This window comes from Labrus bergylta, chromosome 6 (genome assembly GCF_963930695.1).
Source record: "Labrus bergylta chromosome 6, fLabBer1.1, whole genome shotgun sequence".
NCBI classification, from domain to species: domain Eukaryota; kingdom Metazoa; phylum Chordata; class Actinopteri; order Labriformes; family Labridae; genus Labrus; species Labrus bergylta.
The window spans coordinates 22,052,597-22,080,523 of NC_089200.1; the positions used below are offsets into that span (position 1 = coordinate 22,052,597).

The window sequence follows — 27,927 nt, forward strand, 5'->3', positions numbered from 1 at the left end:
ACTTTGAATGCTTTGTTGATGAAATATGGTACTGTATATGAATAAACTTGCCTGGCCTTGACATGATTTATCACCAGAAGCTGAAATATTTCTGTAACAGATCTGGAGAGTTCTTGCATGTGCATGTGAGCGGATGAGAGGCAGGGGAAGACTGTCACATCAGGGAGTAAGTCTTATTAAATGCTAAGCAGAAATGAATGCCCTCTTTGTCACCATGGTAACATTTGAAACATTTGAAACAATCCAGATTTTGTTTCACGTTACGGTAGTCATGTTCAATGGTGATGTAGTGAGGCCTGAAAGTAAAACGACAGTGAACAAAGTTGTCTAGCATGTTAAGTGCTACATGATGACTGAAACAGCTGTTTTATGAACGCTTACATGACGGCATGTGTAATTCATATATGATAGTGAATATCATAATTGCAATCTGTTCATTGACTCTTTTTGCATAATTAAATTCATTTGTTTGATATTTCGTCAGTTTACAAAAAGCCATACAGAGAAAAAAGAACAAAAAAGAGAAGTAATGTAAAGGATTGATTCAGTTATCTTTCCTTTTCTGAGTGAAAATGTATAAAATGGCAGTATCATGCCATCCTTTGCAATGGTAATTTATGTCTGTCTCAGTTTCCTACTTTAAAAGTTCAGTGTATAGGGGAGCCAGAAGCCTAGTGGTTAGTGTGGTTAGTGTGGGGTAAAAAATCGATACAGTATAGTATCGCAATATTTTGTGTGGTGATATTATATCGTCTCATGGCGGCCAAGTATCTATATTTTTGATGTCATATTTTAGATATGCTGCTGAAGGGTTTGCCCAATTCATTATGAACAAGTTGCATTGTTAAGAATTCATGTTAAAGTTCAATTAGAAATACAAATAAAAAGATTGAAGTGAGATGAACAGACCGAGAATTTTGTCTTATTTGACAAAACAATTCTTGATTTAGTTTAGTTTTGTGGCCATAATATGCTGTTAAAAAAGTTAAATCGCAATATATTGTATCGCAATTCTAAGCAAAATGTTAAAAATCGCAATAGAATCGTATCCTGTCTCGAGTATCGCGATAATATCGTATCGTGGGGACTCTGGTGATTCCCACCCCATACACGGAGGCTGTGGTCCTCCATTCCCCAATTTCTGACTCCACCGCCCTGTCTCTAATGCACAAAACATTATGCAGCATCTAGAGGTATGAATGTTTTTTTCTTAGCGCCCCTAGTGGTTGGGTGGCGCCCCCACAGGAGATGGCGAATCACAATGTTATCCAATAGACTTCTTTTGGTACAGCAGACACACAGGCACCAGTGGCACACTGAGGAAAGCTAGAAGGAAATTACTATAAACTAAACTGTTGAAGGCCCTGTCTTTGTAATCATGAGCTGTTTTTTTTTTTTTTGCTGGAAAAAGCATCTGAGGTAGCATTTCTCCTATCAGAGTGTGGAAGCAGCACAGAAAGTGTAAAAGAGGTTTATGTTAAAAAAGATAACATCAGACGCACTTACGAATGAGAATATTTCAATCGCAAAACAGTGAAGAACTTCTCGATAAATCTCTCTGTATTCTACGATGCTCGATTCTGACAGTGAATTCAGCTCACACGCTGAAAGTCAGCTTAATGTTTTGTCTTATGTAAACCTTTTTCAGGAGGTTGGAGCCATTGATGATGTGACCATTCAACCAGGGAGAAGAGTTCCATATAAATCTGAAAGGTCCCTTGAAGACACAACTCTCAGGGCTCCTCCCACTGAGATTACCCCAAATCTGGATTCATTGAGCAGCCCAACAACTAACAGAGTGAAGGACAAACAAACAACTGAGATAAAGGGCCTACATCAAGGCAGAGATATTGGACCACTGTCTCTTCCTCTGAATGGAAATAATGATCTTCCTAAATTACACTCTGACACATTAGAGACAATGAAGGAACCGAGGCCCACAGAAGGAAGTAGTATAACAAAAAATCCTTCTATTCACACACGTGAATCTGCTATGCACCAGAAGCAGGATCCTCAACCAGTTGTTACAGCAAAAGAGGGCTCCAGGAAAAGTGACTCATCTGTCGTGGAAAGTGTTGATGCAGCTTTTTCAAGCCTGAATGTTCAAAGTGAGAACCTGACAGCTGTAGGTGTTTCATCAGGAGGAGCAGACAGGGATAACAAAACTACAAGCACAGGGAGATTGTTCTCCCATGGGCCACAAGACTCTGAGTTTTCTTCTAATACAGCTCTTATTTCAGGTTCCAGAAAAAAAGAAGAGCATGTATCCCAAAACAAAGAATCAATCAAGGACTTTGCTGAAACTCAGAAAAGTCCTGCCCAAAACTTCACTGGTGAAGCACAAGCAACTACCAGTGACTTGGAAAGTAAGACTGCTTTTCTTTCAGCCAGTGAGATAACAGAAAATGAGGAAATAGAAGACAGATTGGAAACTGTTTCACCCAAAACAGAAACATCAACACAACATGGAGTTCTCATTGTAGAGAATGGGAGTGGGACACAGACAGATGAAGATACAATAGATTTAGGTGAAGATGGAGCAGTGGAAGAAAATGAACATGACAATGAAACTGATGTCTCTGTCGATTATTATCTGTCCTCACCTGACTGGACCTCCAAGGTTAGCACTGAAGAATCCTCCATCCAATCAGAGAGTGAGTCCGCACAGAAAGCTGTACAAGTGGCCAATCAGCCGCCTTCATACACAGACCAACATCAGGGGACAAGCTTCAGCCCTGGGATCAGGGGTCAAAGGGTAAAACATTGTTTACATTTCACAGTGGCTTCTTAAGTGTTCATCGCCCATCACCAAAGCTGGGGTTAACATTTTAGGTTGTCGTCACAAGTATAGTCATACTTAAAACGTCACATTTATTTAAAATGACACAAAGCGTAGAGTGTTAGGCTGCTGATGTTCTCATGCATAAACAAACAACAAACACAATTATAATTGGATTCATGTGATACTCTCTTCTCATTTTCTGTCATGACCTTGGATGACATTGAGTTAGTGCAGAGCTGATCTGATGACTGGGATGGCAACATATTTGAGTCAGAATAGAAAGCCATACAGGAAACTGTGTGTGTATTTGTGTATCAGTGTGGGCGGTTAAAGAAAGGGTTAGACTCTAAAGTGGGAAGTCATCATCCCCGTCCTCTGGTTTAAATATGTTACTGATACCAATTACTGGTAAATATTGTTAGTGGTTTCTCAGACCAAAAGCTGCATACAGAGGTCCAAAACACTCAAATACTTTCCCATTATCACAAAAAATAAACATTGGATTAATCAAAATGCAGACATACACATTAGGGTAGCAACATATCTGCTCTAGTCCCATCATATCTTTTCTGGGGACTATAGCCTAATTTAACCACAATAGAGTTAAAGTTAAAATGCTTTTAACAACATTCTGACGCTAATGACAAGTATCCAAATCTTACTGTTCTACCTCATCATGTCTGCAGGGACTGCAGGGTCCACCTGGGCCTTCAGGACCACCAGGACCTAAAGGAGACAAAGTATGTATTAAATCAAATATAAATCAGGAAGCCACTTTTGTGTTTACATATAAATAACATTGAGGTTTCTCATAGCCAAACCACACCGCCCAAATGAGCTGCTAAAACCTGCTTTAGCAGAGATCCATTTATTGCTTTGGTCTACAACATTAAAAAATGCATGCTGGAAATGTGTCCTCATAATCAGACACAAAACTTTACACCATGCTGTGAGAGTATGTTAAACTAGCAAGATAGCAGGAAAGTTAAACTTGGCTTAATGGATTCACCATTGAAATTGAAAAAAAAAAAAAAAATATATATATATATATATATATATATATATATATATACATATATATATAATTTTTTTTTTTTTTTTAAAGACTCTTTTTTGAAAGAGATCAATAATATTGCTTAAGTGATAAATAAAAAGCTGAATGGTAAGCTTAAACTGCTATCTTAAAGGAATGAATAAACAGCTAAGACTGTTATAAATGGTGAATAGCATTGAGAGAGACACTAGCATCTAGCTAGCTTTACACATGGGTGAACATTAGACTTACATAGATGGTTGAAATATGACTCAAACAGCATATGTATGTGAAAGTGTGTATACAACATGTCCGCAGGAAGTCACAAGGGTGTGTGTCAGTTTGGTTAATAATTTGACTTCCTTAGCTAACCAGTTAATCCATTTCTTTCTGGTGTTTGTGCTCTAAAACATTCACAGAAAGTGCAGTGTAACTAGACTATAGGACTTCTTCACCTATTAATTCAATTACTATCAATGTTATTATCCAGCTATTTATCCAATTATATTCAACTTACTATAAATATTTACTTCACTTATTTAACTAAAATGTGTCAAATGATAATTTAACTTATTAAAGGGTGTATAAATTAGCTTACAGGTGTATGACCAAATATCTAGATTTCTTACTTTTCTTCCATCTGAAGAGGAATCAGAATAATAATTTTCTGATTTTTTTCCTTTATGATTTGTTACCAGATCTAGTTTTGGCTTATAAACTTTTTACATTAACATATTGATCTTTTCACTTCAACACAGCCAAGCCTCAGTTAAATTTCCTTATAGTGACTTTTTCTTTGCCATGTCAAATCTCTGTAAGATCCAGCAATTCTTTTTGCCTTATATGGTAGCTACTGCAATGACAATACAATTTTCTTGTCTAGATAACAACCTTCTAAAAGTAAAAGTAGTCAAGAACTCAACAGGCTGTTGACAGTATCTCAGGGAATTTGACGTCAGCTTTTTAAAGGGTTCTTCTGCATCCTAGTGGTCAAATCAGCATAATGCAGCTTTAAATGAAATACTTTGAATAAAAAAAGTCAATTATTTCAGTCTTTATCAAATAATAGACAATGTAACATTAATCCATACTGTTTCCACTTTAAAGATAGAAGTTTTTTCTGTCTTCTAAGGGTTATCAAGGTGTTATGGGAAGGACTGGGCAGACAGGATATAGCGGCCCCATTGGTCCTCCTGGGATGCCTGCCATTGTCGTATTTAAAACCTCTGAAGAAGAGTGGGAGGCTTTCAAAGTAAGCTGTCATTTGTGCTTTACTTACTTTACAATTTTTAGTGAAAGTATCAATACTAATCTGGTGATGGAAAAACAGAAACTGTTTTGCAGATTTTTACATTAAAATTGAAGATGTTTTCTGTAGTTTAAGCCTTCACAAAGAAGTGTTTACAGTGCTTTAAAAGTAAAATGTATAAATTCCAGCTCCATTTTAACATATGTTATAAGTAGCCTCTGTATATTCCATTGAAAAGAATGTACTGACAAAGGTGCTAAAACATTATTATAGAAAAAGGGTGAGTTTGGAGACACATATTTTGTTACAGTTTCCCTCAATTTTAAGTTGATGATTAAATGCTGATGGGTTGGGTTATAGTTCTGAAGTTACCATTCACAAAATAATCTGAAGACTTTTTGTCCGTTCCTCCCAGAAAAAGAAGATCTATAAAAAACTGGTGTCTTCCTGGCCGGTAGGTATTTGTTTTAAACATTGCATGTGCCTCCTTTTTTTTCTTTTCATTATGAAAAGTTAACTCCTTAATTTCCCAGCCAATAAGATACTGTATTGAGTCTAATGAAAAAAATAAATATATAAGCCACAAGAAATGGTGCGAGTAACTCTCAAGACATTTGATATATTTTCAGAAACGTAAGGGACGACCTGGGCCTCCTGGACCCCTTGGAGATGACGGACCAATTGTAAGTTGCCAAAAGTTGCCTGTACTTTTAAATAAACTTAAACAGCTACGTTGGTTTAATCCATGTAATAAAAAAAACAGTAAGCAGAGAGTGATCTTAAACAGTCCTTGTGATCGACTTTGTCTTCCAGGGTATACCTGGAATTACTGGGAAGCAAGGACGAAGAGGTGTTCAAGGGAAAATTGTTGGTACCTCTAATTTATTTGCATATTTTCCATAAAGAGAACTAGTTTGCTAATTTATGGGCTAACCTCGCATCACTTTTATTATCCTATACAAACAGGATTTAAGAAAGTGGTATTTTCCTCTCCACTGGTTCCACATCTAGAGAGGAGTAGCTTAGCTTAGCTACAAAAGCCTCTGTGGTCCAGAATAAACTCAAAACTCTGACTTTAACTAATAGAGGGTTAGTTTTCAGGTTTGCAAAGTAAGGAGTTGGTTATTTAAACTACAAGATGTTATAGAATATAACTCAGGGGTTTTCAAAAAATAAAGGCAGGTCGCAATTGGAGGCCCTTGCATATCAAAGTAAGAATGTTGTATTTATAAGAAACTATCTAGCTCTCATGTTAGATATTAACACTCTAACACATACTTTAAACAAGAAAAGACGTTCTGATGTGCTAACCCAGTTTCTCAGTGCAGCAAAGCACTCCATCGTGATTATATAGGGGTCTTTCTCTCTTTCCCCCACAGTGCAGCAGGTTGAAATAGATGTATAGATGTGTGGTCATACAAAGCAACAACAAATTCGTGATTGTAAATTTAATTTTCCTATAATTCTTCTTTCTTAGTTCTGATCTAAATTTACAATTTTGTAGTATTTCCCAATCTTAGTTGAGGACGAGTTTTGTTTAAAAAGGTAATAAAAAGTCTGTCTCGTATTGATGCCTTTCCCTAATAAATGCAGGGTAATTTTATAGACCTGAAGTAATTAATTGAAGTTTTACGGTGTATTGCAGTCAGTTTCCAGAGGGGAGGGGGGAGAGGAGACAGGGTCCAGGGTTTGGCAAGGCCTTTTAAAATACAGTTGGTTCTCCTTTGGAGCTGGCCAGTGTATACATCACTGAGGGCTGGTAGTTTAGTGACGTATACACTGTGTATTTATTTATTTATTTTTATTTATGTATTTATCTGCTGATCTTTGGGGGGATTCTGGGCACTAACGAGGGTGTACTAACTGGTTCTGAGAATTTAACATGCATCCCAGGATGCAAAAAGGATCCCCAAAATAGGGAAATATATTCTTTGAGACTAAAATATTTCTAGGTCTTCCCCATTTTTTTTCCGGAGTCAACACTAACACAACAACAAAGTGAAATGAAATCATCTTAGATACAGTCAAATGTAACTCAAGTAGATTATTGATGATAGTGATGAGTTTTTATCAGATCACATAAACTACTTTTCATGTTGTGCTGTTTGTCAGGGCAGTCCTGGACCTCAGGGTTTGCCAGGTCCCCAGGGCAGACAAGGAGCAAATGGGACCCCAGGAGTCGACGCTAATCCAGGTCCGCCAGGCTTTCCAGGAGAACAGGTAGATCTATGATCAGTTATAGATGCGTACATTGTATGTACACATGATTTCCATACATGCATGTAAGTTTAATCCACAGGTTGAGAATTGCTCTCTTTGCTCGTCTCCATAGGGTCCCAAAGGCTACAGAGGAGAGAAAGGCAGCAAGGGGGAGCTGGGTGAGTGGGTAAGAATGGCCTGGATTTCTAAAGTTTTGGTATTTAAAACATAAAAGTATGTGTAAATATGTATTGATCTATATGTGTAAATACCCTGAAGTATTATTGCTTTTAAAGTTTGCTGCCGCCTCACACTTTCTGGTTGCTATTCATTTTATAAGCACATTATTTCAGAATGGGTTAAGCAACTGCAAAATTCCCTTTTTTTGTCTTTGGCTAGAGGTATTTAGGTATTAGCCAAACACTTTTTCTCTGTTTTTAGGGTTATCAAGGGGAGCCTGGACCTCAGGGAAACAGAGGGCAAAAAGGAGACAAGGTCAGACATGTAAATATGTCTTCTCCAGGAAAAGAGATCTGGTATAAGTGATTCTGATTTGTACTGTTTTCTGCTGTCAACAGGGAAATAAAGGAGTTTCTGGAGTCGTTGGTGTCCCTGGCTATACTGTGAGTGTGGATAACTGTTTAATTTAATGTAATGTTGCTGTGGTGTTTTGAAATGATCACTTCAGATTTGTCAGATCTCAATCTAATCACCACAGAGTGAATTTCATCATCACAACTCTTGACCTGCCTTGTGTTTACAGGGGCTGCCTGGAGCCAGGGGTCCCTCTGGTTTTCCAGGACCACCAGGATCTCTGGTCAGTGTCAGACATCTCAGCTTGTGATAATCATCCTTATTCATATAAAAAAAAGTTATGATGTAATGCTATCTTCAGGCACTCAACTCTCTTCTAATGGCATTCATGTTCTTGTTTGAAACTCTGATTTAACTAAAGGGAGAGATTGGAGCTCTGGGGTTTGGTGGACCACCAGGACAACCTGTAAGTTTTCAACATACTAGAAGTCATCATTAGTTGAATAAGTCAAAATATGTATAATAGAAGCCAATATTTAATGACCTACCTTATGCTCAGGGAAAAATGGGGCCCATTGGATTAAAAGGTTTTGTAGGAGTTAAAGGACCCCCGGTAAGTAAACAGCTAGTCCATCAAATTGCAATCCATATTGAATGATACAGAGATGTTTGTGATAACATATTTCATGCAATCAGGGTCATCAAGGTGAACTGGGAGCAAGAGGAGCAGCTGGACCACAGGTGTGAAGACACTCATCCTTTCTCACAGCGACCAGATAATAAGTCAATGACATTTACTTTTAAATGTGTAACCATGGGCGTCACAGTGGAGGGGAAAGTGACACTGACACCAAGGGCCCCAACGGAGGAATGGGCCATGGATAGCTTTGATGATATAATATGCAACATTAGAAACATTAATATTAGCAGATATCAAATAGTATCCTAACTAAATATATGTTTTTTTTATACTTTAAAGAAATAAGAACACAAATGTAATTTTGACTTCTCGTCTGACCGGAGATGATTCGTAGAAACGGCTGCACTCGGTTGGTACACTAAGGGAGGGGGAGGAGGGGAAGTGGTGCAAAGTTAACGTGTTTGGGAAAATGGATTTTGCTGGGAAAATATCCATTTTCAGGGTGTGACATCAAGTTATAATACTTTAAATCTTTAATGGGTCATAAGCTTAATGGGGGAGTGGTTATAGTAATTGTGTGCGGGTGTCTTGGGCTTGGGTTGAGGTGGTGGGACCCACAGTGATATCTTTCAGTGGATTAGGAATTCCTGGTGTCACCCCTTTGTGTAACCTTTTTATTCTCAAATTGTTTCAGGGAGAGCCTGGACCTGATGGAGTGGTTGGTTTTCTTGGGGTCCATGGCCCTCAGGTATAATATGGAATGTAAAAGGTTGCCATGAGCCAGTAACACAATCACTGTTTTATTTGACTTGTTTACATTACATAAACTGGGGGTTTGACCTGATCATTTGATAGTGTAGGCAATAAACATTTCACATCAATGGCATTTGTCTCCAGAGCTGTCAATCATGGCATTTTACACATTTTTGCCATTAAATAAATTAGAAATAAACTTCTTATAAAATGAACAATTGGCCCAAAAATAACTGTTACTTCAAAAAGGAAAGATGAAGAATTGGACATACATCAGCATGATGGGAACTAACTAAAAAGATAGAAACTATGTCTGGGAAAAATGTCGTTTAATTTTATAGTTTGACCCATTTCCCATCTATTAACATGGAGGAGCTTATGACCTATACTGCAGCCAATCAGTAGGGGGAGCTAAACTTTTGGGGAGCCATCATGTCATCCATCTTTATAGACAGTCTTCTGTTTTTTATCAGATTAATATAATGAATTATGAAAATAGAACACCTTGATTTATTTTTCCTCACAGGGAAAACCAGGACCAGATGGCTGTGCAGGTCCTAAAGGTGACATTGTGAGTACATTTAAAGCAGAAACAAATTGTGATGGTAACAATGTAATGCAGCACATATATTTAAAGGTCACTGTCATCTGTCCCTGTGTGTGTTTCATCAGGGTGCTCCAGGAGATGAAGGGGATATAGGAGAACCTGGTCCGCCTGGACTTTATGTAAGACAACAATGAGAAGAACTCAGGTGTGCAGTAGTTGAAGCTTGATTTAATGGTTTTTCTTTGTCATTTCAGGGAGCCAATGGGAATCCAGGAAAGCCTGGACCCTCAGGTGACCCAGTAAGATTACTTAAAGCAATTTCAATAGTGGTTGCGGCTAAAACATTGTATTTTATGCTTTATTCAATGATTTTAATTATCTTTACCATGTCATGCCATGTAGCTGGACCAGCATTTGAATCCTAAATTGAACTTGATGTGGAGTTTTTTCTGTTTGCCTTGGCATGTCTTTGTGTGTGTTCTTGTGTGTGTGTGTGTGTGTTTGTGCAAACTTTTCTCGTCCAGGGAGTAAAAGCCAAGCGAGGTGAGAGGGGTGATGCAGGGTTTAAAGGAGACCTGGTGAGTTTGAACCTTCCTAACTGTCTGTTTAGTTGATCAATTTATCGAGCGAATCTGTAAATCAGTTTGTTTTGTTGTTGTTGTGTTTGTGTACAGGGACCGACAGGGCCTCCAGGTAAACAAGGATTAAAGGGCCGTCAAGGACCTTCAGGACTTGAGGGACACGGAGGACCAACAGGGCCACCAGGATCTGTTGGACCAAGTGTGAGTGAAAAATAAGAAAAGCATGTAATAAACATGGCAGTAGTCATCTGTTTTTGGTTAATTATTGCTGTTATTGTTGTAGGGGCTTGATGGCATCATGGGGGAGCAAGGGAAGCAGGGAAAAGAGGGACTAAAGGTGGGTTTTAAGAAAGTTGAAACAATCATCTCTGTTTTTTTCTTAAGAAAATGTCTACAAGAATTTTTTGTACACTGTGTGTGTGAATGGATCAGCGTGCATGCATTCATGTTTTTGTGATTGTAGGGCGACAGAGGACCAGACGGTGTTCAAGGAGTTCCCGGGCCTCGAGGCAACAAGGTAGGACAACGATTCATGGTTAGTAATGTAATCCTTTTAATATAAATGGCCATTGTTATTTTGAATTATTTTCCTTTATTTCAATTAATTTAAAATAAATGGAATACTAACTTTATATTCTCTGAAAGCTTCAACTTGGCAGTTGGCACCAAAGATAACCTGCTCACATTCCATATACATGCAACTAGAAAAAGTTGCCTTGTACTGATAAAAATATTCACTAATAATTACGAAATATCGATGGTACACTTACTGTAGTTAACTACAGGTGTCAGTCTTCAAGTGACCTGTGACTTTTTCTAGTTACTAATGTGAGACCCCCCCCCCCCCCCGGAGACTGGCCCCCAAAAACAAACAAACAAACAAGAAAAAAAAACAAAAAAACAATATCACATACCATATAGTACAAGGCACATATAGGCATGAAATTGGATTTCTCGAAGCGTAGACATTGTCATAATAATCTAGGAATGGGCCCCGCACTTTAGAGAATTCGTTGATTGACCCTTGAGTAGTGTATCTGAGCTTTTCCAGTCTCAAATGAGCCATGACATCACTGACCCAGCGGCTATGCAAAGGAGGCAAGTTGGACTTCCAATTAAACAAAATTAGACGCCTTGCCAGTAATGATGAAAAGGCCAAAGCGCGGGTCTGGGCTCGGGGGAGACACAGGTACCTCTGAGCCACACCAAATATTGCCAACTGCGGCACCCCTGTTGCATACTACTTATACTGTATGTGAATGAATGTATACATGTGTATAAATGTATATTTACTTGTATGTCATTGTTTAGTTACTATGCATTGTTTTAAGTAGAAACAATTGTGATAAGATTCGTCCAACGCTGAATTTAATTGATTCCACAAATATAACCTGTGTACATGAGAGATTACCTTTATGATGTATAATAGGTTCCTCTTCGTACTGTTTTTATCATGTTTAAATATATATATATATATTTTTTTTTTTTTGTCTTTTTCTGTTCTGCCCAAATGTTGTGGATTTGAATTTCATGTTTGAAAGAGAATCCCAGTAAACAAGTAAACCAACTGCTTAGTGTAACTATAAGGTAGCAATAAAGGACGTTTTGAAAGTATTACATCATAGCTAGAGTTTGAACTCATGTAGCAGGATATTGTATCCTCCTTTTTTAATAATTGTGATTTTCCCTGCCAAAGGGTCGCGAAGGTCGAGCAGGATTTTCCGGATTTCCAGGTCCAATTGTGAGTAAGAGTGAGTGGAGATTAGTCTAGATGTTTAGCTATGTGCTAAATGAATTCTACTGATGGGGGCTTTGTTCTCCACCTGCAGGGAGAGATGGGGATATCTGGAAAGAGAGGACATGAAGGAGAACCTGGTATTAAGGTTACTGTGGCTGTACTTTTTATGCTGTCCTCTTGTGAATAGGATGTTCAGTCTAGACATATAATAACTATTACCAATTTCCTTTACTAATAGACTATTAATGTGTGGGCTATAATTGAAAGATTACCATCAATTACTTTTTTATACACTTCTAACCTTGTGTCTGATGATTGTAGGTCATAAAAGGTCTCAAACTGCTAATGTTCTTCCCCATTTATAAATGTATTTATACATCTATTATTTAAGTCTATCAAAGACGTATATGCTTGTGCAATTTAACATTGAATCTGTCAAAATGCAGCTCATACAGATGTTAATGAGGCCATGTGTTTTTACATGTGTACATGTGTTTGTAGGGAACACCTGGAGTTCTTGGAGACAGTGGATCTAAAGGCCTGAAGGTGATCACAATTGTCTAATGATAGGAAAGAATACTTATTGATATTGTTTCAATCAAAATGTTTGTACTTTTATATGCTGGACTAGATTTGATGTAACCTTTCGCTCCAGTGAGGGTGAAGCATTTTGAAAGTTTTTCAAACCTCTTTTGATAACTCTTTGTGCCATTGTAGGGATTTCAAGGAGCTGTAGGTAACAGGGGACAGGATGGACCTCTCGGACAGCTGGTAAGACTAGTCAACAGTATGAGAACATCGATAACTTACTTGCCTACATGTAAGGAAAAGGCCAGGCAACTGTTGTTTAAGTTAGACTTTCTGCCATGAAGACACTGTCCAAAAAGCTTATATTCTATTTGTTTTCCAGGACTTTTGGGATTTGTTTTCATAAAGAAACCAAGACAAAACTCTTTAAACCCAGTGAAAATGTTACAGAATATATGAATATAAAAAACCTGTAACAGCATGCATCCTACTTTTATCATCTCTTTATAAGGGACTCATTGGGGGAAATGGATTGGATGGAGACACTGGACCTTCAGGACCAAAGGTGACTTTATTTTTTTATGATAAAGGCTGGACAATTAAACTCACTTGCAGTGTCACTTATTATAGCTAAATATTTCCCACAGGGCTTACCTGGGAAAACAGGGGCTCCTGGCATCCAAGGACCAGTAGGAAATAGTGTGAGTATTAATTGCTTTGAGAATTTGTTTTGTTTGTTTGTTTACAACCATGCAGCCATACCAGGTTTAATAAATGTTCTTCAGCACTCCATAGCATATAAGTAAGTGGTGGTGATGAAATATGTGATTTCATATATTTGTATGTTTTGTTTATTAACTAACAGGGAGAGGCTGGCAGTAGAGGAATCAAGGGGACATCAGGAAAGCCAGGGCAGAGAGTGAGTCACATCATTTGGCAAATGTAGCACCACTACACAATGTAAGATGAAAATATAACAGAATTGATCAAATTTCTGGGAAAATGTACTTATAAATCTAGATGAGGATGAAACACAGAGACAGAGATGTTGGTGTTTTGATTGTGTCCAAGATGATGTTGAGATTAAATCAGTGTTGTTTTCATTTTTAGGGGATTAAAGGCCAAAACGGCCCCAGGGGACATCCAGGAAGTGAAGGTCTAAAGGTATTCATTTATCAATCTTTCAAATCATAATATAAACTACAATTTATATGTTTGGCAATTATATGTGCTGATAACCTTGTATTATATGTTGTGAAGGGTAAGAGAGGTGAGGAGGGACCAATGGGAAAACAAGGGCGCCCAGTAAGTGATTATGTTACGTTATTAGCTAAACTACTTAATATAATATATATTTGATATATTACCAGTTCTGCTTTGTCTTTTTCTTTTTTTTAAGATTTGATGTCAAATATGACTTTTCCTGCTCTATTTACCTATATAAGTCTTGCTGTCTTTCAGGGTGAGACGGGCATACCTGGACCACAGGGATACAGAGGAACTACTGTAAGATTATTTCATTAATTTTTCCAAACTCATCCACACATCATCAAGTCCTTAAATTCCACAGCTACACATTTGAGTTATTATTTTTATGTTTTTACTTTCTCCTTATAGTTGCTATTTATGTTAAATACAAATAGAAGTTTCTAAGTAGAAAATAAAGATAAGCTTCAGTTTTTGTTGTGTTTTTTATTTTTTATTTTTTTAAGGTTTTTCATAAAATGCAAAACTGTCTCAATCCCATAGTGTCATGTAGGCATTCCCAAACAAATGTTGAGGAGGATCCAAGTGTGGACAAAAACTGAAGAATTTATTGAACAAAAGGTCGAACAAAAACTTACTTTCAAAGTCCAAAAGAAAAAAAATATCCAAACTGAGCAATACATAAAACAGGTTCAAAAAACACATGAAGCCACGAGGAAAATCAAAAACCATGGAATACAGGACGAACAGGAAAAGTCTGACAATGAAGTGACGAAACAAAGGGGGTGCTTCCAAACTGCAAAGTGCCTGCACAATCTGACAGTAGACACTCCCTTCTGTTCGTTCTGTATAATGTTAGGACGCACTGTTCAGTAGGCACGTACCGTAGGCTGATAATTGTTCCTACTTATTCATTCAGTGTGGAAGTTCATTAGCCCGCCTCATGTTATTGACACTCCCACTCAGATGTGATATGCACGATGGCTCAGTAAATAATACAAAACTTCACATTGCATGTAAACAATTTAAAAACGTAACATTTAAAGGTGCTTTACCCAAACCGGCCGCATCCGTCCTCGTTTGTTTTGATTTGGAGACACACGTGAAGTGACCTCCACCTTTAATTTCGCACAGCATTGTGGGTGTTAAAATACAATTCATTTCCTGAAATGATGAATCCAAAGCATACTGCACAAAACCCGGAAGTTAGTATCTATGCTGAAATGTTCAGTATACTCAGGGGGACCCAAAAAATGCGTACTGAATGACCATGAGGGTTCAGTCTACTGAAAAGTATGCAGTCCATACTGAACTGTGGCTTTTCGGAAAGGGCCACTGACTGAATAGACCAGGTAAAGTAATCAATCACAGATGAGACTAACAAGAGGACAATAGGGGGAATTACAACTGGAGGGAAACACACGGAGACCAGAAGAAACCCTAGACAGGATAAAGAGGGGGGAAACTACAAAATAAAACAGGAAACACTGAAAACTAAACTCAGGATTATCAACAGAATAAATACACAGGAAAGATAGAAACACAAGGATTCAATTTGACAAAATAAGACAGGAATCACAACCAAGCAACAACAACAACAACAAGGAACAAACAAACACAACAAGAGTCAATCATGACACAGTGCTCACTTTATATGCCTGATTTAGGGAGAGACAAGTTGAGCAGTCTGCATAAACAAAAACAGTCTTTTCAGGAGGGAAACTCACATGGTGCTGTCCATAAAGCTTCAGCATCCAGTCAGTATAATTCCTTAAAGTACTTTTACTACACTATGCATGTTTTTATACCACAAACTGTGTTTTGTGTCGACCGCACTTTACCTAGCTTCTATTAGCAGGGTAAAGTGGTTCAAATAATTTATTTGGAATGGACTTTTCGTGTACAATTTAATATTTTTAATGAATCTTTAATCAGAGCAAATTCTCTAAAGATTGAGACTATTCTATAGATGAGGCTAATTAGATGGTAAATGGACTTGAGCTTGTAGAGCACTTTTCTAGTCTTCAGACTACTCAGAGTGCTTTTTACACTGCATGTCACATTCACACCACATTCACACACTCATGGCAGAGACTGCTATGTAAAGTATCCATCAGTATGAACTCATCCATGCATACACTTTCACACACTGCTGACTTAGCAGCAGGAGCAGTTTGGTGTTCAGCGTCTTGCTCAACGACAATTCAATAGGTGACTGCAGGAGCTTGGGATCGAATCTCCGGTTTACTAGACCATTGTCAAATATATGAGTTAAATGAAGTTTAACTTGTTATTAAAAAAAAGGGCATCTTGTTCGTGGCTTATCTTTTCCATCCAGGGTATCCAGGGTAACATTGGACCATGGGGTGAGGTTGGGCCCCGTGGCCTTCCAGGTGACCAGGGGCCGCAGGGTCCAATTGGCCCCCTTGGAGTTGCAGGTTATCCAGTAGGTGTTATTTAACATTTGTACTGTCAAGTATAAAATGACTATCTTGGATTTTGTTTTGTTTTCTAATTGGATTACATTGTAAGTCATTGGCACTACTCTGAAATGTAGCCCACATTTTTAGGTCTCCACTCTCCTGTCAAGTTGACTAAAATACTGATTTAAGATTTCAAACCCTGCAGTCAAGATGTACTGAAGGATCACTTCTGGCAAAAAAAAATGAAATCAACCCAAAGTACAACTAGTTTATATAACTGTCCAAAATGATTACGCAAATATTCCTTCTTGCATGGGTGTGCCTTGCTGCTGTGACAGTTTCTGTTCTGTAATCAGAGGCTACCTTTACGTAATCTGCTGATGTCAGTAAACCACTAAGACAGTGTACTGCATCATTGGTGGGACAAATCAAATCCATTGAAGTCAAAATTGTGGCTGTGAAAAAGTCAAATCTTATACACAAGTAGCTATTGAATACTGTTCATTCACTGGCAGCTGGCAAGCCTCCAGGGACAACTGCTGACTGAATCTTGATCCCATGAATAAACAGAAAATGTCTTTCTTTTCTGTTTGGCATGGTGCAAGAGTCTTCTTCAGTCAGCATACCAGGTCAGGTCTGTGTTAGGGGGATGAGCCAGGGTTTGGTACATCGAGCCCCTTACTGTTGTACTGAATGCAAAGTTTATTTCTCAGTCAACAGTGCCTTCCCTAGTGTCCCAGGAGCCTTTAGGAATCACTCAGATGTCATTAAAATATGGCTTTTTTTCACCTGTCTATGTACATACAGGTAAATTATGTCTTAGAGGAAACATTAAAATTTGCTATTTTTATTTTGTCAACTTTTAATTGTAATTTACAAATTAATAATAATGATAAACTTTGTGTAAACATCACAAAGTTATCCAGGCTTTATGTACCAATGAACATGAATCTTTTTTTTATGAATTCTATCATGGTTCAGTGTAACAGGCCTTAAAAATGGAAAATGTCAGTAATACAATATAACAATAGTTTTCAAATTTCAAAGCTCGCAAATGAGATTAAACAAAACTATTTACATTGGCTTATTCTAATATAAACAAACACAAAATGTGTTACTAATAAAATTACAGTATTCTTTTATATTGTAAGTTTACAGTAGTAACTAGTTGTTGAGTTTGTTTTTAATATTTTTTGTGAAATAAATATGTCTGCCTGTTTTTTCAAACGGCATACTTTTATAGTAGGTCATGAGGCAGCCTTATGAAATGCATGCGTATTTCTTGTGCAATTGATGTTTATTTTCTCTACATTTAGGGTAAAGATGGACCTCAAGGAACGACTGGATCAGCTGGTGTCAAAGGAGATAAGGTAAAGTTTTTCTTTTAAGTGGCAACTCTGAATACGTCTTTGTCTCTTAAAATTAGAAAATGTGGTATAGATGGCAGCATAGTGATAAATTTGTCTGTGCAATTTTTCAGAAACAATCAGTTTAAAGCTCCTGTGAGGATTTTTTAGCAGCTAAATAATACTGATGCCTCTTTGTGACCTTCAAAAGCAAACAAGACCATCAGAGATAAGATTTCTTATAGAGTTATTTTATATACCTGTCACTCTCGCAACGGTGTAGGTGTCAGACAGGGTGATTAACAGCACGCTGCCATAACAGCCTTTTTCAGATTTTCTGTTCTAAAGATTTATTTTGAGTTCTTGTATTTTTAGTCATTTCAAATAAAGAAGGATTTGTCAGAAATCAGTCCTCAAATGTGCACTATGTAGATTTGGTAGTGCATTTTGAATGTTGGAGAAGTGAAACATTTCTATGCTTTATTTTCTGAACTAAATACACAAACTTTATTCAAAGAAAAAAAAGGGTCCCTGGAACACTGTTTGGAGCTAAAAAGCTACCATAAGAGTTACGGTTTCACTGTTGCGGGCTCCCCAACATATATGTTCTTGCATAGCATCTTATCTTCAAACAGTGTTACAGGGACCAAATTTTCCTCTGAGGACAGTTTGTATAGAGTTAAACATATACTACAGAATCTGTACACTTCTCCAACTTTCACATTTCTCTACCAAAACTCCATAGTGCACCTTTAAACATGCACAGGACAAGATTAGCAAATCATTTTATACACAGGGGTCGCCAAAATCAGCACAACACAAATCCTCACAAGAGCTTAACTGATCTTAAACTGATCGTTTCTAATGATCTCTTCATGTCATTTTTTCAGGGATTCAGAGGAATTTTGGGTCAGCAGGGAGTTCCTGGTCTCGATGGTGAGGAGGTAGATTGACTAGAATGTGTTTGCCACAGACTTCATTTATTTTTTCTATCAAATTGAAGGCAAAGGCACTCTAATGTCTCATTTAAAAGAAACGTATTTAAAAATATATATTCAGAAAAAGAGAGTTAGGGGCCTTTGTCTATATGGTTAAACTTACAGAAAAACAGGCGTATGTTATACTTGAATATGTACATGCTGGTGCGTTCAGGGTCCAATCGGACTGAGGGGACCGGTTGGCCCAGCTGGAATTAAAGGCAAATCTGTGAGTGAATGTGTCTTTTTTAAATGTTTCCTTTTGATTCAATAGTTTGAAGTGTTGAAAAGTGTTATTATTCTATGTGACATTCTTCTTTGACCAACATGTAAAGGAACATAATGTTTTCAGTAAAACAAACAAAATGTTTGCCTACATCTCAGGGGGACAAGGGGAACTCTGGTCTTCCTGGACATAGAGGGCCAAAAGGAGCTGAAGGCAATCAAGGCATACTGGGGCCACAGGGAACCAAGGGGCCACCAGGGAAACAGGTGGAAAAGATTTCTTTCAAACATACAGTTTGCTCGAATACTGTAAGCCCTCCAATTTTTACATTTTGTGAGATGATGGTGATGACAACATGGCTCAGGGGTTTCCTTAAAACTTCCTGCCAGTGCCTGCTTAGAGTTTCTCCTCCAAAATGGCTATAATTCAAATTGTAGGAAGCCTTGCAATCACCACCCAAATAGGAATAAAGACCTCTATTTCTCATTGGGATGTGCAGATTTACTCTCTGCTTTGTTTTAACCATTGACCCTCCTTTGCAGGGGTCCAGGGGTGCACAAGGAGACAGAGGCAAATTTGGGGTACCTGGAATAAAGGTCAGTCATTTTAGTCAGTCAGCAGCAATGCTAGGACTGACCTGACAAATGATGTTGTGGTCAAAATTTTGGTTTACAGTCTGAATTTCGTGATGATGTGTTCACAGGGTGAGCCAGGCCTCAGAGGTTCAACGGGCAAAAGTGGACAGTTTGGACCAGGGGGGGACACTGGGGCAGCAGGGACCAAAGGCCAGAAGGGGCTTCAAGGACAAACTGTGAGTAACATAGTCATAGTCAGATTATTTGATCATGAGTTATCTGATGACAACTTGCATCCAACATGTTGGATTCGAAGCTTGATCCAAAGGCAACTGGACTGGTTGAAGGTCTTGAACATGTTGTACTTAATGTCACGGTGTAGATGAGTAGTTTATGCTTGAAGCATGTGGTCTGGTGACCTGGTGAGGGATCTGGTGCTTGCTGAAGTGAACCACAGAAACATTTGTATTACATATGAAGTAAATAGAGTTTTAAGAGATGTTCGGCATATTATTATTTTAATATGAAAAAGCTGCATGCCTTTTTCTTTCAGGGCCCCCCTGGCAGTATGGGTCCTCCTGGACAAATTGGACCATCAACACCAGTAAGAAAAATCAAACGGGCATGAGGCATGAATACATGTATTGAATTTTATTTAAGAGAAACTCCTCACTAAAGGTTTATGGCATCCTGAAATGGGTTTGGAATACAATGAGTTTCGACATGGTTAACATCTAGGTCACCCAGTGCAGAAAATTCTGTTTAATTTTTTTTTATATTTACAATATGTTTTGTTTTTCTTTTAGGGTTTTCCAGGCGAGAGAGGTGTCGAGGGTAAAACTGGAACCTCTGGATCAAAGGTATAAAGTACCTTTTATTTTTTCTGATGCAGTGCAATGCTTTAGGTCTATAAATTGACATATACAGCTGTAAGGTTTCACTTTATAAGCTCTTTGACATGTTCACTGTGTGTTTGTGCAACTCAGGGCAGTCGTGGTGGGAAGGGAAAGTTTGGACTTCCTGGCATCAAAGGAGAAATGGTGGGATTTCATCATGAGTGTCAGCCAATGGGCATCATTAATCTTGATAAAGAATATTTAATGGTTAATAAAGATGTAACCACAGTGAGACAGTGTTTCAGTGTTTCATTCCATAATTCACAGGCAGTTAGAGGTCGAATGGGCGCAAAAGGAGAGCCTGGGGCAGGAGGCACAGTGGTAAGACAGGATGTTTTATATCACAAGGGTTGTGTTTTAATTTGTAGCTTGTTGAATCAGTTCATTTTGTATCAGACTTGTGTAAATCAGTGTAGTGATACAACAGAAAACTCAAAGTACTTGGTCTTTTTCGATTCTCTGATTTTTTGGAAATTTTCAAAATCCAAAACAAAAAACAGTCTGGCTTTTATTATTTCAAAAATATAATTATTTAGTAAATGAGTGTCTTATGGTAATATATCTGTGTGACTGGATTTAGGGCGCAGTGGGAAAGGTGGGCTCCATTGGCCTCCCAGGTGCTAAAGGTCCAACTGGACCTACTGGTCCACCTGGTCTACCAGGAATCAAAGGAAGCCCGGGGTTAAAGGTAAGATGAAGCACAGCACAGATGAACATGTATCAGAGAAAAAATAAAGGTAAGACAAAGTTGTCATTCTAATGTCTTTATAAAGGGAAAACTCCAGCATGGGAGGAAAGGAAAGAAAGGAGCTCCTGGAAAAACTGTAAGTCTGGTATTCAGTATCCTTGAATCTGGTGTCACTTGATGCAAAACTCTCTGTGGCAGTTTTCGTGTTTCAATTTTTTTGTCTGTGCATCAGAGTTGCATCAATTAAGATCTCTTTTTAGGGAACTGACGGCCTGCCGGGTAAACCAGGGCGTGCTGGAAGACCTGGAAAACCTGCAAGTATCCCCATCTGAGATATAAACATATGCCACCCAATCAAATACTGCTATGATATAAAACGTTATTTTAAGTAAGAAATGTGTTGATGAATGGTTTGTTGTCATGTAATCGTGTTTGTTCTCAGGGCCTAAGTGGATTGGATGGGTTGCTAGGTGTTGAGGGTAATGAAGGAGATCCGGTAAGAAAAATTTCCCTCAATGCAAATATGTCTGTTTTAAACATTTCAACTAGATGTCCCCCCTCATCTTTGCTCAACTTTAAGGGGAACATTGGTTTCAGAGGAGCTCCTGGAACACCAGGAAGGCCTGGAGAAACTGTAAGCTACCAAACAGACACATATGATATGAAACCCTGCAAATGTTGTGGTTTTAAATACAATCATGTAATGTTTTAGGGGAAACCTGGATCTCCTGGGATCAGAGGAAACATTGGATCACCAGGCTTCAAGGTATAATATTATGTTGTTCAGTGTCAGTGAAATACTTGCTCAAGCTGTATTCAATTGTCAAACTCCATTCATATAATCTTCTTTGTCATGAAAAGGGGTATTTAACATGTTGTTCTACTTTGTTTCTCAGGGCAAAGCTGGACCAAAAGGAAAACAAGGCCCCCCTGGACCAATGGGGCCAAAGGTACAGCGTTTTTGTTCATAAGCTTAACAGCAAGATTCGATCTGTAATAATTGGCATTGTACCTTTTCCAGCAAATGTCTCCTTCTTTATGCAGGGTATCCCTGGACTGAGAGGAGAGAGAGGCCGGTCTGGAAGATCTGGTTCAAAGGTAAAAGTCAGACACTAAGTGTCATATACAACCTTATCTGACCTGAACTACTTCTCTAGACAAAAACACAAGTTTTCAACATTTAAGTATATGTATGTTTTTAGCTTTGGCAATGTAACTTTGTGATTAATTGCATGTTTTAATTTTCTGTACTATCATGTGTCTGTTACTTTTTTAACCTTTTTTAAAATCTGCTCCAGAGAAGAATGACATTGAAATCTATTTTTTTTTAAAAGTCAAATGTTAGTTAGGCCCAAAAGAAGGTTCAGAAATCCCACAAATATTAAATCACACTGTCTGAGAATCATTGAATTGTTATTGGATCAGTACTTTTTAACTCCTCCTTTTATTCTCCTCGTACTTTCCTTCACCCACAGGGTCTCCCAGGTGACACAGGGATTCTGGGACCAATCGGGCCACCTGGGCTTAAGGTCCGTTAAAACATTTTTTAAATTAAATCATGTTAATTCAAAAAGGAATCATTTTCATTAATTTCTTACCTTTCTAACGTTTGTTTTAGGGGAATCCTGGTTTACAGGGACTTAAAGGTCAAAGAGGTCCTGGAGGAAAGCAGGTAAAGTCTGTTGTTACTCTCTCTCTCTTTTGCATTGTTTTCAACAGGTTGCTAATTATGAATCCACTCACTGATTTTCACAGGGGAATACTGGTCCTTCTGGTCCACCTGGGCAGAAAGGCTTGTTTGGACTCACTGTAGGTTGCTTTACTTTTCTGCAATAGAAGAAAAACATTTATGAAACAATTTCACTGAGTTTATTTCTTTACTGTTTGTTGTAACAGGGCCAGTCTGGAAAGAAGGTGAGAGACTGTTAATAACTTTTTCTTTCTTTTTTTTAAAAGAGGATGTTGGCGAACAGCTGATATAGTCAAAATTTAAGTGACTTCTGTATTAAATTTTAGTGGGCTCTTTCATTGTTTTTTTGTTTTTTTAGTAGTAGTGAGACACGTTAGCAGAGGTAAGCAGTTAGCTTTCTCAGAGTTGTGTTCTGCCTATCAGCGTGACTGTAATTTGCTTTTACAGGGAATGAAAGGCGTCCAAGGCAGAAGAGGACAAAAGGGAGTGGAGGGCAAGCGTGGACCTCCAGTAAGAAGTTTTTTGATATTTGAAATGTGGTGCAGTGAGGTTTAGACTTTGCACTTAACAAACAGTAAATCTTTTTCTACAGGGGAAACCTGGTGCACCAGGTGAACGCATGCCTTCACAGAGACTGAAATCAAAACAAAAGCCAAAACAAGGTCAAAGAAATGAGAAAAGACCTCAAACAAGATCCAGTCCAAAACCGGGACAAAAAAATGTGACGAGACCCAGACGAACACCCAGCCAGGAGCAAAGCGAAGGACAACAACAAGTAATTTTAAAGCTTTTCTCTCCTGTAACACCACATTTACAAAATGTTGTTTTGTGTTCAATTGTGCTTCATTTTCAAGGAGCTGAATTATGGCAGATATTTACCCACCTACTTTTATGTTCAGTCTTGTTTAATGACTGAATGATTGATTCTTCTGTAGAGAACAAGGAGATGGTCTGAAGGATACGAGGGTGGGGAGTCCTTCAGCTGGCCTCAGGGTACCAAAGACGATCCTGCAACCACCTGCCACGAGCTTGGACTCATACACCCACATCTAAGTGATGGTGAGAGGCTGGATAGGCTAACATCCACTGTTGGATTTTGATCTGTTTTAGGTAAATAGGGGGCGGCAGTAGTTCAGTCTGTAGGGACTTGGGTTGGGAACCGGAGGGTTGCCAGTTCAAGTCCCGGTGCGGACCGAAGATGGAAGTCTGGTAGCTGTTGGTCTGGTAGCTGGAGAGTTGCCAGATCGCCTTGAGCAAGGCACCAAACCCCCTACCCACCACCAGCTCAGCAGCGAGTGACATCTCTCCATTAGTGCATGTCCATAGGATCCTGTTTGTGCATGTGTGTATATTTCAGCCTATGTATGTGTTGTAGGACTTACTGAGTGTAAAAACAGAATTTCCCCTTGCGGGATCAATAAAAGTAATTCTTAATCTTAAATGTTCACAGTTTATACCAAATGAAGTCTGTTTGATTGGGTTCTCAAGTCGACCAATAAAGTATCTGTCTCTGTCTGTGTGTCTTTCAGGTTACTATTACATGGATCCAAACCAAGGCTGTCCCTACGATGTTGTAAAGGTTTTCTGTAACTTTACAGCTGGAGGAACGACCTGCATTGACCCTTCAAAGTCACAGGTTCGCTCATACACAGTCTGGTGTGAGGTATCAGTGCGCTGACTTTTGTTTGACCTAAACAAAGTAAAAGGAACAGAGAAAACGTTGAATCTCGTGTTTCCAACAGAAACAATGTAATATTTTCATGTTATGATAAACTCATTTAACAGCCTATTAAATCAGGGGGTCAGATGTGATTGCTTCGACTTTCAACCAAAATGAATTCAAATCTCTTAAAGGGCCAAATGTTTGCACTTTTGATTGATTTTTTTCTGCAGATTTCAAACATAGGAAGCAGCTAACATGTAACTCTTTGCCCTAGGCAGTATGGACATATAGATAAGATTGTACAACAGTCAGTTACAAACCAAGTTATTTTACTAAACAAGAGGCATTTAATGAGTACCGATAGAGAGAACAACATCACTTTTGATTTATCTTTCTGCATCACGCCTTCTGATTGCGGCTGTTTAAAATTTTAGCAAATGATCAAGCTGGTACTTCAGAATCATACAGGCCAACAAAAAAAACATCAAATGACTCCTATTTCACTTGTTCATGATCAATAAAAACTCTTTTATCAGCTTAAAACAAAGTAGAGGGTCTGCTGTAACGTGTAGACGTACTATGACAGACTCATGACAGAGTCACATTCCAGCGGATATCAAGAACAGCACGACCTCTTGTGTGATATGACTTAAATAACTCCTGGTAAGGAGGGGTATTTTTTTGTAGATTGGACTGTTGACATAAAAAAGCAAATGGCTTCAGAAATAGCAATTATATCTTATTCTTCAGATTAAATTCAGTTGGGAACCAGAAAGGAAGTCATCGGAAACGTCTGTCCAGTGGTTTAGTCAGCAACATGGTGGAACCAGGGTAAGAATGTGTCACATTTCTTGATTAATCGATGAGCATTGAGCACATCTATCATCAGTGAGCCCTTTCTTCAGATTTTAAATGAAAATGTGTGTGTCTCTGACAGTTAGAGTACACTGGCTTGGGTGTTGTCCAGCTGAGGTTTCTGCGGTTACACAGCCAAAAATCTTCCCAGCGCATGACCATCAGCTGTACAGGAAACCCCGCTGCGTCTGTCATGAGTGACTTATCCAGTAGGAATGTTCGCTTTCTGGGGGACTCTGGCAAAGAAATTATATCACATCTTATCACAGTGTCAAGGAACAACTGTGAGGTAAGACTACAAGATGACAATGTTGTTAAAAACAGAGTTTTTGTATGTTTATCCACTAATCTTACTGTAATAAACATTAATTAAAATATCTTCATTACAGCAATTTGTTAAGGGCATCTTAAGAAATAAAATTGAAAAATGTATGTATGAATATATCAAACACTATCCAAACATTACATGTTTCCGATGTTGTTGCTAAATGTTTGGATGTAAATCACCAATTTAATATTAATTATGATGACAATTTTTTAATTGGCAAATTTCCAATGTTTTTAGATGTTCAAGGCTATAGCAAAACCTGTATACATGCTTCCATTCATTTATATCATCCAGAAGCACAACCTGTCATACCACTTTTACGCTGATGACACTCAACTATATCTATCCATTAAACCAAACAACCTCTCAGAACTCACCTCTCTTACACAATGCCTTGAAGATATAAAAAACTGGATGGCCCATAACTTTTTACAACTAAATGAGTCAAAAACCGAGGTTGTTTATTTTTGGCCCCCCTCACTCCATCAAACAGGTTTCCAATAACTTAGGTAACCTGTCCAGCTACATCAGGCCCCACGCCAGGCTTTATTTTCGACACTGGCCATCTTTCAGCACTGTACAATTTCAAAGTTTAAACCCATCTTCTCATTCAGTGATTTAGAGACAGTAATTAATGCGTTCGTGAAAAGTTGTATTCTATCTTTTGTATTTAAATTGTCACTTTATACTTTTGGTTTAAATATGCTGTTTTTAAATATGCTTTATAAATAAATATGACTTGACTTGACTTTTTCCATCACTCCATAAGCTGCCATGTAAGTTTAGGTCACAGGAATAAGTAACATGGTTCACCTGTCCTCTTTATGTCTCTTGCAGTGGGAGGTGGTTGTGATGGTTCAGGGGGACACTGAGGTACATCGCGGCCATATGGAGTTACTTCCTGTCAGAGATCTGGGTGTTGACATGAATTCACCATCTCCTCGTATCCCTGAGATCACCATTATCCTGGGTCCCCTTTGCTTCTTGTGACCCATGAGGAGTATGTGTGTGTTTTTTGGTCTGTGTGTCTGAAATTCTGTAAATATCTTTTTCATATGGAAAGTCAGGATGGCCCATATGGTATGTTTGGATGGCCTCTGTATTATATGTTTTGCTTATTTATTGAACCGTTTCAACCTGGATGAACTGCATATTTTATCATATTTGGCATTATATAAATTGTTACCAAATATTTTATTTACTATCATTGTTTCCTATGACTCATCCTCTTTACAGTGGAATGATGTGCAGCACTATTAAAATAAAGTTAAGACCATGTGAAATGAAGGCCATGTGATTTAAATGACTCTGCCTAGACTGTTACTGCTATTACTGAAGTTGTTGAAATATTTTTGATGATACAAAGCTGTCACTGCATCACGAAAAGACCTTTTTGTGACAGAAAATGCCTGCAGTCCGACATATCTGAAAGGCTTGCGTTACAAAGGTTTATATTGTATCCCATGGTGTTATCCATGATTTTGATAAACGTATCCCTGTCCTCGAGTTAATAGTATTTGCTATGGTAAAGTCATAAGACTAGTTTACTAACTGATGACTGCACACTGCAGCATCATAGCAAGTTATAACTGATTCAATGTATTGTCAAGTGGTTTATTTTTGTAACAGTAGGTCTTTATTGCCATAAGTACCATTCAAATCATTTCAACCTGAACTAATCATGGATAATGTCTGTATACATCATTAAAATTCTATCTATCTATCTATCTATCTAAATGGGCAAAGACTTGTGTTTGATCACAATCTGTGGAAATATGTAACTATATTCACCTCTGAAAGAAATGTATCAACAATGCTTACCCTACTAACAAAGAAAAACCCCATAACAACTCCAGACCTTGATTGAAAGTGTTTTTATCCATTGTTACTTAATAGGGAAGTTATGGGAATATATCCTAGAAAGTAGCCTATTATAAGTATATCAAGTGACATGTGAGGCTTGGTCCTGTCTAGAATACAGTTTTATTCATATAGTTCATAAATGCAACTATTTGTGTCTGCTGATCATTAAGAAACAGCCTATTCCCTAAAACAAGGAAAAATAATACATTTTTATCTCTGCTCTGTAAGGTGACCTTGAGAGTTTTGAAAGGCGCCTTTAAATAAAATGTATTATTATTATTATTATTATTAAGTTTAGTGTTAAATCAAATGACCAAATGGGGGGGGGGGGGCACATTTTAGCTCAGTATACTTTGAATCCTGACTGTGCAGGTTATGTAGCAGGATGAGGAAAAGCATATGTAGGAGAAAATAAAACTTGTGATCTGGCTTATTGTGTGTGTGTTTAAACATTTATGATTTCACATATCCTGAAATTACAACATGATCACATTTGGTCATTCTTACACAAAATTGTAAGAATATTCTGTAGTAGTCCTCAGTTTCAGTAAAGGATGTTGTGATGAGACAGAGCTCGTTAATGAAAGTCACTTCTGTTGAATCTGAC

The 27,927-nt window shown here is 38.0% G+C and overlaps 1 protein-coding gene across 1 annotated transcript; it reads left to right on the forward strand.

Moving 5' to 3' along the window:
- Positions 1–1,629: 1,629 nt before the first annotated feature.
- si:dkey-21p1.3 (collagen alpha-2(I) chain) lies at positions 1,630–27,188 on the forward strand. Its single transcript, XM_065956007.1, has 62 exons — positions 1,630–2,755; positions 3,469–3,522; positions 4,948–5,067; positions 5,480–5,518; positions 5,694–5,747; positions 5,878–5,931; positions 7,177–7,284; positions 7,397–7,450; positions 7,705–7,758; positions 7,842–7,886; positions 8,027–8,080; positions 8,219–8,263; positions 8,357–8,410; positions 8,494–8,538; positions 9,132–9,185; positions 9,717–9,761; positions 9,863–9,916; positions 9,992–10,036; positions 10,262–10,315; positions 10,412–10,519; positions 10,602–10,655; positions 10,782–10,835; positions 12,015–12,059; positions 12,148–12,201; positions 12,558–12,602; positions 12,774–12,827; positions 13,096–13,149; positions 13,232–13,285; positions 13,450–13,503; positions 13,695–13,748; positions 13,845–13,889; positions 14,046–14,090; positions 16,129–16,236; positions 17,530–17,583; positions 18,450–18,503; positions 18,712–18,765; positions 18,921–19,028; positions 19,305–19,358; positions 19,466–19,573; positions 19,891–19,941; positions 20,144–20,197; positions 20,324–20,377; positions 20,501–20,554; positions 20,814–20,921; positions 21,007–21,057; positions 21,182–21,235; positions 21,364–21,417; positions 21,502–21,555; positions 21,634–21,687; positions 21,818–21,871; positions 21,966–22,019; positions 22,397–22,450; positions 22,540–22,593; positions 22,677–22,730; positions 22,818–22,835; positions 23,059–23,121; positions 23,204–23,386; positions 23,547–23,670; positions 24,141–24,247; positions 25,025–25,105; positions 25,212–25,418; positions 26,295–27,188. Exons 1-62 carry the CDS (start codon positions 1,922–1,924, stop codon positions 26,445–26,447), a joined length of 4,920 nt encoding a protein of 1,639 aa, XP_065812079.1. The 5' UTR covers positions 1,630–1,921; the 3' UTR covers positions 26,448–27,188.
- The last annotated feature ends 739 nt before the right edge of the window (positions 27,189–27,927 follow it).